The sequence below is a fragment of the Odocoileus virginianus genome, chromosome 7, assembly GCF_023699985.2.
Source record: "Odocoileus virginianus isolate 20LAN1187 ecotype Illinois chromosome 7, Ovbor_1.2, whole genome shotgun sequence".
Lineage (NCBI taxonomy): Eukaryota > Metazoa > Chordata > Mammalia > Artiodactyla > Cervidae > Odocoileus > Odocoileus virginianus.
In genome coordinates this window covers 82,038,626-82,051,707 of record NC_069680.1, presented here as the reverse complement: position 1 = coordinate 82,051,707, position 13,082 = coordinate 82,038,626, and the positions used below count along the sequence as shown (strand labels likewise).

Below are 13,082 nucleotides of genomic sequence, written 5' to 3'. Positions count from 1 at the left end.
CTCTTGCCACTAGATAGGAATTCTGTAGCACTATTATATTCCACACTACTTAATAGGTAATTTTATTTAAACTTGCATTACTTCCTTTTGAGGAATCAGTCTTATCTCCCCAGTTTTACCATAATCTTTCAAAAAGAGGGACTGTTTACTTGTTTTGTATTAGCTACAGTGTCTTGTCTAGAACTGTGACTATAACAAGTGATAAACAGGTACTTATTGATTTTAATTAAATGATAAGCCATCCTTATTCCACCAAACCAACCTATCCCAGTGAGAGTTCTTTAAAGAACACCAAGAACATAAATATTTTTTAAATTACATAAGTGTAGAACTTACAGATTTTTATGGCTTTCACTGTCTTTCACAGTGTTTCATCTACACCTAATTCAGCAGTGATATTTTAGTGACTTCCTTTTATTAAGTGTTCCTTGAAGCTCGCAACATAGATTTTGTAGGAAAAGCACAACTTTCTTTTCTCAGTCATACATCACTGATTTAGGAAATATTTAATTGAATTATGCACTTGAAACAACCAAGAACAATGGACACAAGCAGGGTTGGAAGCAAACACGTTGAAATCTTGGCCAACATGATTCAGGTCAGTAGGAACCGAAGGGCTTGGGTGTGCTGGGGAATAACCTGCCAGCTTCAGGCCTTTGTCCTGCCAGGAGTGGAGGGTGTTAGACTGTCGTGTCAGCCAAGTGGAAGCAGTCAAGAGAGTGTCTACTATCCTCTCTTCTTGGTGTATCAAGGAGAGGGCTTTGGCAGAAACGGATTTGTGCTCATCGTCTGTCTTGGGTCCCTTTCCTATCAAGGGTGTATGTGGGTCATATACCCAAGCCAGCTGACATGGCTTAGTACATAGTATTTGATCTGAAAACAACTCGAGGTTTACTGACTCGGGGGCCAATCATCTTAGTCTCATTAGAACCAAAATCTACCCACCTAATCTGTAATCCCCTGACCACGAATCCTCAAAGGGCCAACAGAGCTCTGCTGGGCCTAGAAATCATGCCTTTTCCATCTCTGGGATGTATTCCCACTCTGAGTGTGTGCTTAGTCATGTCTGACTCTTTGCAAACTCCATTGACTGTAGCCCAGAAGTATTCTCTGTCCTTGGGATTTTCCTGGCAAGAATACTGGAGTGGGTTGCCATTTCCTACTCCAGCGGATCTTCCCATCCCAGGGATCAAACCGGCATTTCTTGCACCTCCTGCATTGGCAGGCAGATTCTTTACCAATGCGCCATCTGGGAATTCTCTCCTCCCGACTTCCGGTCGGCAACCTGCACTGTTCGCTACCCAGCCATACTTGTTCCCCATCTGCCACTTCGACAGCCATTGCACTTTGGATGAGTCAAACATCTATTCTCAGGAGATAAGGTGTCCAGTTGACTTTGTATGGCCCCCTGCCACAACATGAATCATTTTTTATAATAGTCCGGGGAAACTTGGAAATTCTCCTTGTGTTACGTTCCCTTTGGAAGGGCAACCTCTAAGTTTAGTTCCAAGGTGTGTGTGCTCAATCGCATCCAACTCTTTGCAACCCCACAGACTGTATCTCGCCAGGCTCCTCTGTCCATGGGATCCCTGGCCAGAATATTGGAATGGGTTGCCATCTCCTTCTTCAGGGGATCTTCCTGACCCAGGGATCAACCTGCCTCTCCTGCATCAGGAGGCAGATTCTTTACCACTGTGCCACCTGGGAAGCCCATTGACATTAATGACATTAAAGAATACTTGTTTTTCCTACTGATCATACTCTAGGGACTGACATCACTTTTTTGTGAGCATGATCACAAACATGAAGGAAGCTGCCCCTGGTTACCATCCCTGAAAGAAGGAGGTGGCTGTTCAGTTGCTCAGTCATGTCCAACTCTTTGCAATCCCATGGCTGCCTCACACCAGGCTTCCTTGTCCTTCGCTATCTCCTGGAGTTTGCTCATATTCGTGTCCTTTGAGTTGGTGATGCTCTCTAACCCATCTCATCCTCTGCTGCCCTCTTCTCCTTTTGCCTTCAATCTTTCTCAGCATCAGAGTCTTTTTCAGTGAGTCAACTCTTTGCATCAGGTAGCCAGAGTACTAGAGATTCAGCTTCAGCATCAATCCTTCCAATGAATCTCCAGGGTTGATGTCCTTTAGAAGTGACTGGTTTATCTCCTTGCAGTCCAAGAGACCCTCAAGAGTCTTCTCCAGCACCTCAGTTCAAAAGCATCAACTCTTCAGTGCTCAGCCTCCTTCATGATCCAACACTCACATTGGTACAAGACTACTGGAAAAGCCATAGTTTTGATTATATAGATCTTTGTCAGCAGAGTGATCTTTGCTTTTTATCATAGCTTTCCTTTCAAGAGAGGTCTTTTAATTTCATGGCTGCAGTCATCGTCTGCAGTGATTTTGGAGCCCAAGAAAATAAAATCTGTCACTGCTTCCACTTTTTCCCCTTTTATTTTTCATGAAGTGATGGGACTGGATGCCATGATCTTAGTTTTTGGAATGTTTGAGTTTTAAGCCAGCTTTTTAACTCTCCTCTTTCACCCTCATCAAGAGGCACTTTAGTTCCTGTTGACTTTCTGCCATAAGGATGGTGTCATCTGCACATCTGAAGTTTTTGATATTTCTCCCAGCAATCTTGATTCCAGCTTGTGATTCATCCAGCCCAGCATTTCACAGGATGTACTCTGCATATAAGTTAAATAAATAGGATGACAATATACAGCCTTGACGTACTCCTTTTCCAATTTGGAACCAGTCTGTTGTTCCATGTCTGGTTCTAATTGTTGCTTCTTGACCTGCATACAGATTTCTCAAGAGACAGGTAAGGTGGTCTGGTATTCCCATCTATTTAAAAATTTTCCACAGTTGATTATGATCCACACAGTCAAAGGCTTTAGTGTAGTCAATGAAGTAGAAGTAGATGTTTTTCTGGAATTCCCTTGCTTCCAATGGATGTTGTCAATTTGATCTCTGGTTTCTCTGCTTTTTATAAACCCAGTTTGTACATATGGAAGTTCTCTTTTCATATTCTGCTGAAGGCTAGTTTGAAGTATTTTGAGCATAACCTTACTAGCATGTGAAATGAGCACAATTGTCCGGTAGTTTTAACATTCTTTGGCACTGCCTTTCTTTGAAATTGGAATGAAAGCTGACTTTTTCCAGTCCTGTGGTCACTGCTAAGTTTTCCAAATTTGCTGGAATATTGAGTGCAGGTCTTTAACAACATCATCTTTTAGTATTTGAAATAGCTCAGCTGGAATTACCATCACCTCCACTAGCTTTGCCTGTAGTAATGTTTCCTAAGGTGCACTTGACTTTGAACTCCAGAATATCTGGCTGGCACTAAGTGAGTGACCACACCATCATAGCTCTCTGGGTTATTAAGATCTTTTTGTATAGTTTTGTGTATTCTTGCCACCTCTTCTTAATATCTTCTGCTTCTGTTAGGTCCTTACCATTTCTGTGCTTTATTGAGCCCATTCTTGCATGGAATATTCCCTTGGTATCTCTGATTTTCTTGAAGAGATCTCTAGTCTTTCCCATTCTGTTGTTTTCTTCTATTTCTTGGCACTGTTCATTGAAGAAGGCCTTCTTATCTTTCCTTGCTATTCTCTGGAAAGAAGGAAGACTCTTTTGCAAATACGGGCTGGAGAAAAATGCATGGAAAGTGTAACTGAATTGTGTGAAAATTACAGGGCAAACAGAAATATCATGTCAGTTAGATGAAAGCTCCATTCATAGAAAGCCAAAATGGAGTCAATTCAGTTGAATCAGTTTCTTAGTAAATTTAGTGATTTGACCGTTTTACTTGCTGGTTTAGAAGCAGCACAGAGTTCAGCAAACAGTGATGAGTTTTCCGTTTCTTCTGTGGATGTAATGAACAAAGGCGAGTTGCATTTTAGATTGATGGAAAGAACAATCAAATTAAATTTACAATTGCATCCAATCCTCTTTGACTCTTGTTTTCATTTTTCTCCTTGATTGTGGCATTTTCATGTTATTAATAGGGGGCTTGGGCTGTGGCTGTTCTCCACCTTAGTGTATTTGACTTGTTCTAGTTCCATCTTTTCTCGCCCTGACTCCCATCCTCACTTGCTGGTATCTGGGCCACACTGGGCCCTGCTGTGAGCTTGGGCTGTGATGGCTATGGCATCACACATGCCATATGGCATCACACATCCTTCTCCTTGGCCTGGCTCATCCAGCCCGGCAGAATGATGCTTTCTGCTTCTGGGCAGGGCAGCAGGCAGAGCCAGCCACTTAGTCCTCCGTCCACACCGTCTGCACCCCCCTCCTCCCCTCCATCCTCTTCTGCCTGAGCAAGGTTGGCTTTCTTTTTCTCAAGCAGTTTTTCAAATACCAGTGATCCTTCCCCTAGATTCTGGAAAGGTGATGTTGGAAAACGTTTGTCTCCAGGTGTTTCCTCATCTCCTTCTCTCTTAAGGCACTGAACTCTTGGATCTGCTTATCCTTCTTGTGATCACCTTTCAGATGACGTGGGGACAGGACCTTCCACACATGAAATGACCAACTAAAAAGGCCCTCATGGAGAAAATGTACAGTTAACACCATTGATAAAATAGTCAAAATGTATTAGATGTGCCCAAGAAATGAATGCCACTGCCTGATCCCAGAGACAACTTCATTTGGAGGCAAATTTTAAAAAAATATGTTTTGGGGAGTTCTCTTTGAGTGTCCAGGCCCCTGAAAAGAAAGGCCTAGAGACTTCCTGGTCTAGAGACTTCCTTCTTTTACTAACCAAGTAGCAGAATCCCTTAGGTGGTCACCATGGAACTGGGGCTTCTTCAGATCAAATGGTCCCACCATGACCTTCTCCGAAACCAACCATTTCATACCCAACATGAACCAAAGGAATAATCCACAGTGGCCAATCCTTGTGCTGGGAGCCATGTGCAATGCTTTCTTCAGTGGACTAGTTTGAAGGGCTTTGGCAGAAAGACGTTGCTAAAATATAATAATAAATAAAAGAACGCCACTCCTTCCTGCATCTGCTAAAAACAAACAAACAAAAAAACTGGGTAGAGGGGGATAAAACTGATCTGTCTCAACCCAAGAATATAATAACACTGCCTCTCTTTCCTTGTTTTAGGGAATGCTGTCGATTTTTTGGAGACAATGGCTTGACTTTGAAGGTGTTTTTTACCAAGGCAGCACCCTTTGGTGTTCTTTGGACACTCACAAACTACCTGTACTTACATGCAATAAAGAAAATAAACACTACGGATGTCTCCGTATTGTTCTGCTGCAACAAAGCTTTTGTGTTCTTGCTCTCATGGATCGTTCTCAGGGACAGGTTCATGGGAGTGAGGGTAAGTTGCTTATTCTCTGTCTTCCTCCCTCACTCAGTCATGCCAGCCAAAACCTGCCCATCGGCTTGCCTAACTCCATGTGCTGGACCGTTCAGCCTGAGCTGCTAACCACTCTCCTTCTGATTTGCAGCAGAAGGGGAGGCCAGCCGAAGGCCAGGCTCTTGGGGTGCCTTGCAAACCTTACTGCTTGCGAACCATTCTAGACAAGCGTTCATTAAAGCACCTTTCATTTCAAGCATTTCAACAAGCATTCCCTAAAGTGTGTGCCGGTTGGGGTCCCCCATTAGGGAAGGGGTGATGTATTCAGCCTGCCTCTCACAGTCCCTGCAGCCCAGAGCCCTCAGCTAACACTGCCATAACACTGATATCTAAAACTAAATGTCCTCATCCATGTGGACATGCCCTCTTGATGGGCCATTTATCTGGGTGGTGTTTTCAATGCTCAAGTGGGCCAGACGCACTTAGAAAGTGAAAGTTGCTTAGGCATGTCTGACTCTTTGTGACCCCATGGACTGTAGCCTGCCAGGCTCCTCTGTCCATGGGGATTCTCCAGGCAAGGATACTGGAATGGGTTGCCATGCCCTCCTCCAGGGGATCTTGCCAACCCAGGGATCGAACCCAGGTCCCCCCCTTTGCAGGTGGATTCTTTACCAGCTGAGCCACCAGGGAAGCCCAGTTCAAATTCTGAACACACTTAAGATGCACTTAAGCTTAGTTCAAATTTTGGAGGGACAGTTTCACTTCCTTCAACCCCAGAGGAAGGGAGAATGAAATGATACCCCTTGAATTACCTCTCGTTGTCACCTCTGAGACTGAGTCAATTCCCTTAAAATAGAGTCAAATTTAGCTAGTCATATTTTAGAACAGTTATATGAAATATGATAAATGTGCTATCAAACATGAGCCTACAGATAGAGGAGTCCACCCAGGATGAAGGGAATAGGTGACATTTGGCCTTGGAAAATGGCAACCCACTCCAGTATTCTTGTCTGGACAATGCCACGGTGGAGGAGCCTGGCAGGCTACAGTGCATGGGGTGGCAGAGTCGGACATGACAGGAACTGAGCAGGCCTTGTGACGGAGTCCTGGTGCCTTCCGCTTGTCGCCCTCTGGTGGCCGGGAGCTACCACTGCCCCACCATCACGGTCACAGACAGGGACAGAAAGGATTTGACCAGGCTAGATCTCTGCTAGTCAGAAAGCATCACTTACTCCTTCCTGCACCCTCAGAACATGTAGGAGGGCCAGGAAGCCAAGAGTCCCCTTGGACAGCAGTCCCGTTAGAGGGAACCCCGCTGGCACTCAGCAAAGGGGCAGATTCCAGGCTCTCTACTTGTGTCCTTGGCTCGCTGTCCTGGGAACAATGACATCACCTTCATGGTGGCTTCACGCCCACCTAGTTACTCAAACAGCAGCGGGGACGTGAGTCAGCTGCTGAGTTGTATTTTTAGCTTGCAGTAGGGGGAAAATTTGTTTTGAGGCTTCGTGTTAATTTTGGAATAAGAACTCAGCTCACTGTGCCACCACTCAGAAAAGCTTTGAGCAAATAAACTATAGAATACATCTCCACAAGAGGTACAGCCAGCAGCAATCTGTCCAATAGCCTGCCTGACTGGATACTGAAGGCTCAGATGTCCTGGGGCCCATGGGTGGCTTTCTTTTGATGCCAAGAGCCAAGAAAATGCATGGCAGAGCACTCTTGGGGCATGACTCTAAAAGTCCAAAGCAGATTCCAGATGAGAACATTACTGAGGAAAGATGCTTCAAGGTTCATTGTGCATCATGCGGAAGAAAAAGTTTTTGAGGTTAAGAGAAGGAGGTGTGAAAATACTGACTCACAGACAGCAGAGTGACACACCCAGATCTTTATCTCATTGCTATGCAAGATCCCCCTCACATCCCTGAGCTGTGGTTCGGTCCCACCTTCCTGGCCACTTGCTTGGTCTGCACTGACCACTGCAGACTGAACAGATTTTCATCTCGAGGCCTTCGGCACGAGGCCAGCACTGAAATTAAGACCCAGGAGCTGGTGCTGGGGATGGAATTTAGTAACCTGTAAAGCACCACGCAGTTCTAAGTCTCTCTGATAATCATCACCTCTCAGGAATAAGTGATGTGTCCTCTAAGATCGTCCCACTCCAAGTCAAGGTGGGGCACCCTCTTCTCATCTTCAGGAGTTCAGAGAGCTTGAAAAAAATATGTAAGATGCCAGCAGCTGGGCAGAGTGACAGAGGTCACCCTGGAGAAGCAGGTGGAGATTTGAGTCCAGGATGAGGCCTAACATGCACACTTCTCTGAGACTTCTCTCGGACTGCTAGGTTAGCTGACCACCTCCTCCTGCTGGGTCATTGCCAGAGACTGAAGGTAACTGACACTCATTTCCATCCTGATGGCTGAGCACACTGGCCTGAGAGTCGCCCAGACATAGAGAACGGATGCTTATGGAGAAGGCGACATAGAGGGCCTGCATTATTAAGGCAGTGACTCAAATCATAAGAGTTGTGGTTCCTGGAAAAGAGTAGCAGGTCTGGGTCAGGTGGACAGACCAGGAAGAGCAAATGTTTATCTTCAAATGCTGGGGAGGTTGTGGCCACACGTGGCATCAGAGGCTAGTGTTTGAGAGGAGCCCAAGCTGGCCCCCAGGTCACCCCTTGACTCTGCGCTTGGATATGCTCTTCACATGTGTCCTGGCTCTCCAGGCTCAGGGGTCATAACGCAACAAGGAGGTGCTGTATCCTAGAGCTGAGGGACAAGGGTTTGGGTCCATCCACTCTCATAAGCTGTTGAATGTTAATCTAGTTACTTAACATCTCTGAGCCTTAATGACCTCATTTTAAAATACAGTTGTTGGCGACTTCCTTGGCAGTCTGGTGGCTAAGACTCCGCCCATCCAATGCAGGGGGCACAAGTTCAATCCCTGGTCAGGGTACTAGGAACCCACATGCGTGGGGTGAGGCCAAAAAATAAAATAGAACACTAGTACTCATCTTGAGGAATAGTTGTAAGAGTGAAATAAAGTGATGCATGCCTGACACATGAAACCCCATAAATGTTTTCTTCTTTCACTGTTGTTATTCTTCTCATTCCTTCTCAAGTAGAGGGGTTTGATGGACCAGCCCCGTTCTTTGGGTGATAGTGTCAGAGGCTGACCGACACTTAATGAAGGCAGCTGGGTGCGGCAAAAGCAGCAGGAGAATGAGAGCAAGCAGAATTCTGGAGATAGGAGAGATGGCCCCTCCTAAGCCAGAGCCCACCCAGCTGTGGTCAGCAGCTGGATAAAGGCCATGCCACCCCCAGTCCGCATCTCAAAGGAAAGGGCAGATGGCATTCTCAGCTGTTCAGAACCACCCACTCCAGCTAGAGCGTGCAAACCAGGAGGACTGGAGAAGCAGCAAGGAGGGCAGCTAAGAGACCATCTGAGTGGCCTCAAACCCCAGCAGCACGGTCCGGGGGAGCCTGGACCTTTTGCAAGAGCAGGTCCCATCTCAGTCTGAGCCCAGCTGATGTTTTCCATAATTAACCCACTTGCAGCCTTTGCCACTTTGCAGTGCCACCCCTGAACAGTAACCCCCAGTGCTGACCTCGACTCCACCTTCTGTTTGGGAGGCTGTCCCCCGCCACATGAGCACAGCCTGGGGAAGGGCACAGAGTGTGGGGGAGCGTGGGGTGGGGGGCTCATGGCCCAGATGCCTTTCCAGCCTCTGAAACAAGCGGGGTGAACTAGAGGGTCTGCTAATTCCTCCAGACTCTCTTGGCATCAGTGAGGGCAGTGCAGGACTTGGGAGGGAAAGGGCTGAGGGAAATATCCGTAAAAATCAGCCTGTCCTTTCCCTTTTTTTAACTTCTCCAAACTGTACAAATCTAAAGCCAATCACAAACGAGGCTCCGCTTGGCAGAGGGCATGCAGCCCATCACATCTCTAGCAGGAGCGGGAAGCAGTGCTGGTCTGAGAGGCGTGCAGACTCCACCGAGAGCTGCACCTGCCTCGTCCCTTCCGTGGTGCCCCTCTCCTCTCGGCCTGACATCTGATGGGGAGCAGTGTGGCCGTGGGGGGTACGGGTGCATCAGTGAGTTGCTGGAGCCTGGATCCAGAGCCCCGGGGGTGGGGCAGGCTATAACCACACAGGCAAGACCATGGTCAAGAGGTTAACTGGTAACATGCTGGCCTCAGGGTCTCCCACGTCCACGCTTCTTCCTCTTCTCCAGCTCATTTTTCCCAGTCAGAGTAGAGATGGCGGCTCCCCTCCTCTTGGTCTCAGGCCACTGTCAGCCATTTGTCTGGATCCCCTAGTCTTTGTTCAGTGGGATACCCTGGGGGTGCAACAGGAAAGGGTGAGAAAGCAGGGCTGAGGGGAAGTAGGGAAATCCACTTTATTCCATCCTGAGACTCAGCATTCTCCCCCAGGGAGGCTGGGATCTCAAAGATGAGGACTATGTGAAACCACAGAACACACAGGACCAGCCTTACTGGAGAGTTCCTCTTACAGCAGGAAATAGGCTGGGGAACATTTCCAGGTGTAAACCAAAAGCCAGATATTTTAGAGTATAAAGTGTGAACTCCGCGCTTATTTTTTAAAGAGATCTGGCATCGTCAAAGGAATCTCAGGCTTGGGGAAGGATGCTCAGGTCTTCCCCCAAGATCCGTAGGGTATTTTTCAACTCTGCTCTGCTTTCGGGGATATCAGATGCAAGGAAAACCACCGGCTTCCCCTCTGGCATGGAGGTCAGGGTCCAGGTTCAGGATCGGGGGTCCCAGGGAGCTGCCGATGCCTAGACAGTATGCCCTGAAATCGAGTTGCTTAAACCTGAGACTCATGGAGGGGACCTCCAAGAGGAGATACCCGGGATGTGAGCAGCTGAGGGGTGAGCACGGTCCCCAGTGCCATCTGGCAGAATGAACTCTCTGGTCTGGACTTGGCAAATGTTGGCCGGGAAGCCAGTGGCCACCCACACTCTATTTCTTGCCCCTTCCCTCAGCTCTTCTGCACAGGACAGCTCAGATGGAAGCTTTTAGCTCTTTATGATTTGATCAATAGAGAAAGGAGAGTGAGGAGGTCCGAAATCTGCCCTCTAAGTCTTCAGGGAAGAATAATCCTGGTTCTCCTTCACTTCCTGAAACTTCATCCTTATGTTTGGAAAGACTCAGGTACCTTTGGAGATTTGCCACATCACCTGGGGTGGAGTTGTGTTCTTCCCCGTCCACCCCCCCCCCCCCATTTCCTTCTTTTTCTAGTTAGTTCTCTTCTGTTTACCAGCTGCCTAGCCAGGTCCTACTGCCCCGTGCTGCATTTTTGCACTGTGCAGGCCCTCTGGAGCAGAGCCCACACTCCTTGCCCCGCCTGCTTTTGCACTTATCCCTGTTCTCCTGGGGGGGGAGGTCCCTGACTGTTCTTGTACCTCTTCTTCTTTCTTAATGAAGAGCCATGCACAGTCCATGTAGCATTTGAATATAAAATATATGCCTTACGTGATGATGAGTGATAAAAGTGAAGCACTAAACCAGAAAGGGCTGGTAGACACAGCAGGCCTGGCACTTCTCCAAGGAAGGATGACCACCTGCTCTCTCAAAGGCCCGTGTGAGGGCGGGTATGTCTTCATACTGCCTGAGGAATGCACGGCCGCTCCAACTGCTGAGCCCTGACACAGGGCCTTTCACTAACCTAAACACAGCATGGCTCAACCCTGCAGGAAACCTCACTTCAGGTATCAGAGTAGAAATGGCAATGGCTTAAGAGGTGAGTCCTACTTTCTATTTATATATAGAAACACTGCCTTTGCAGTTAAACCTGAAATGTGTATCCCAGCTCTATGACTTCCAGCACGTTACCAAGCTTAAGTGCCCATGTCTATAAAATGAAATAAATCGCAATATCTACCTAGTCTGAGGATTTAATGAGAAAGTACACAGAAAACACTTATCCCCTGGATCACTCAGTAAATGTTAGCCACTGGATATTTTTGCAGAAAGCAGAGGTCATTTGAACAGTCTGTAAGAGAGAGAAAACTCCCATAAATCCAGTTGTCAGAACTTGCACCGCCCACGTTTGTTCTGCCTCCAGCAGCCCCTCCCCACTTGCTGCCCAGCGACCTTTGTGTAGCTCCAAGACCACCTCTGGTTGGAACAGGTACTTAGTGCTAAAGCACTTCTCCTTTAGGAAATGTTATCCCAAGTACGTTTCTCTCCTGTGTACTCTGACGATTTGATTTTGCACAACAGGAATGTGTAAAGATCCCTGGAGCCCTTATTCCTCCTGAGGAGCTGAGAACAGGGCTGGGAGAGGGGCAAGGGTGGGAGCCGGGGGCTGGAGTGGTGGGCCCTCCAGTAGCTGAGGAAAGGAACTGCAGGTCCAGTTAAGACACTGTATGTAGCCCTGATGGGCCAGTGACACATGCCTTTCCAGAAGGTTCTACCGCTGGGGTGTAAAGGAGGGCCACGATCCGTGGCCGTGGTCACTCTGTGTTGAGATGTGAAATACATAGAAGCAGGACCCTGAGAGGCACCTCCAGAAAGTTGGGAAGAACAGGCCTTAGTCATGACCGAAGAACCTGTCGTTGCGACTGTGACCACCCCGTCTGGCGGCCCCAGGAATCACATGGCCGGCCCTTCCCCGACATGACGCCAAGCCGCGGCTCTGCTCCTTGCCGTCAACCACTCCCGGTCCTCGGGTCACGCCAGGCTTTGCCGAGTGCCCCCTTCCAAGCAGGGACAAATATCCAGACAGGAGAGCAGCCTTTGCGTGGTCTCCGAAGGACTGAGAAGGCGCCCTGCCGCCCTCCGCGGCACCCTCGCAGGCATTCCTACCCCTGTCGGCACGTGGGGGCCCCTCCGACTCCCCGCCGCTGCTCTGACCACCGTGTCTTCCTTCCGTCCAGATCGTGGCTGCCATCCTCGCCATCGCTGGGATCGTGATGATGACCTACGCGGATGGCTTCCACAGCCACTCCGTCATCGGCATAGCCCTGGTGGTGGGCTCGGCATCCATGTCCGCTCTCTACAAGGTAGGCGCGGGGAGCGGGCTCGCTGGCTCTTCCTGGCCTGACTGGCTGGGTGCTTTGAGGGAACCTTGGATGGAGCTGGTGCTTGAGGGTGAGCACCCGGCACCCCGAGCCTCGCGGTGCGGAGACGTGCAGCAGCTCTTGGCTCTGGCTTTCCAGACCTTTCCATCGATGGCCATACATTTGCAGCATTTGGGATAAAAGGGGTGGAAGGAGAGGTGGGTCAACTGAGTTGGATGAGTGACTTACTTGTTTGGCCAGACAAGGGAGGATTGGGCCTCCCAGGTGACACTAGTGATGAAGAACCAGCATGCCAATGCAGGAGATAGAGAGATGTGGGTTTGATCCCTGGGCGGGGAAGATCCCTTGGAGAAGGGTGTAGCAGCCCACTCCAGTATTCTTGCCTGGAGAACCCCATGGACAGAGGAGCCTGGCAGGCTACAGTCCATGGGGTCCCAAAAAGAGTCCAACAGGACTGAGGAGACAGCACCCAGGCACAGAGAAGGATCGGGGGCCTTAACTGCCTGCTTCTGTGTTTGGTCAGATAATTTCCCATCAGATTGGACATGAAAATTGGAATATCTCCTGCAGCTTTGAAATCTTTTATCACATGGTTTTTGAGGCCACCAGGACTCAACATGAATCCATGTGCATTTCAAGTATTGCTTTAGAGTGAATAAATAAAAGCACAATTACTATCATATGGAATTATAAAATACTTTTGACAAAATGCTGGGAACCATTGGAGGTGTGTGTATGGC

At 48.2% G+C, this 13,082-nt stretch overlaps 1 protein-coding gene across 2 annotated transcripts in view; it reads left to right on the top strand.

Moving 5' to 3' along the window:
- Positions 1-13,082, top strand: part of SLC35F3 (solute carrier family 35 member F3) — a 412,819-nt gene that overhangs the window by 387,096 nt on the left and 12,641 nt on the right. For both annotated transcript variants that reach the window (XM_070471073.1, XM_070471074.1), the window contains 2 exons: positions 5,107-5,326; positions 12,199-12,324. In XM_070471073.1, coding sequence (XP_070327174.1) covers positions 5,107-5,326; positions 12,199-12,324 — 346 coding nt within the window. The remainder of the gene's footprint in view (positions 1-5,106; positions 5,327-12,198; positions 12,325-13,082) is intronic.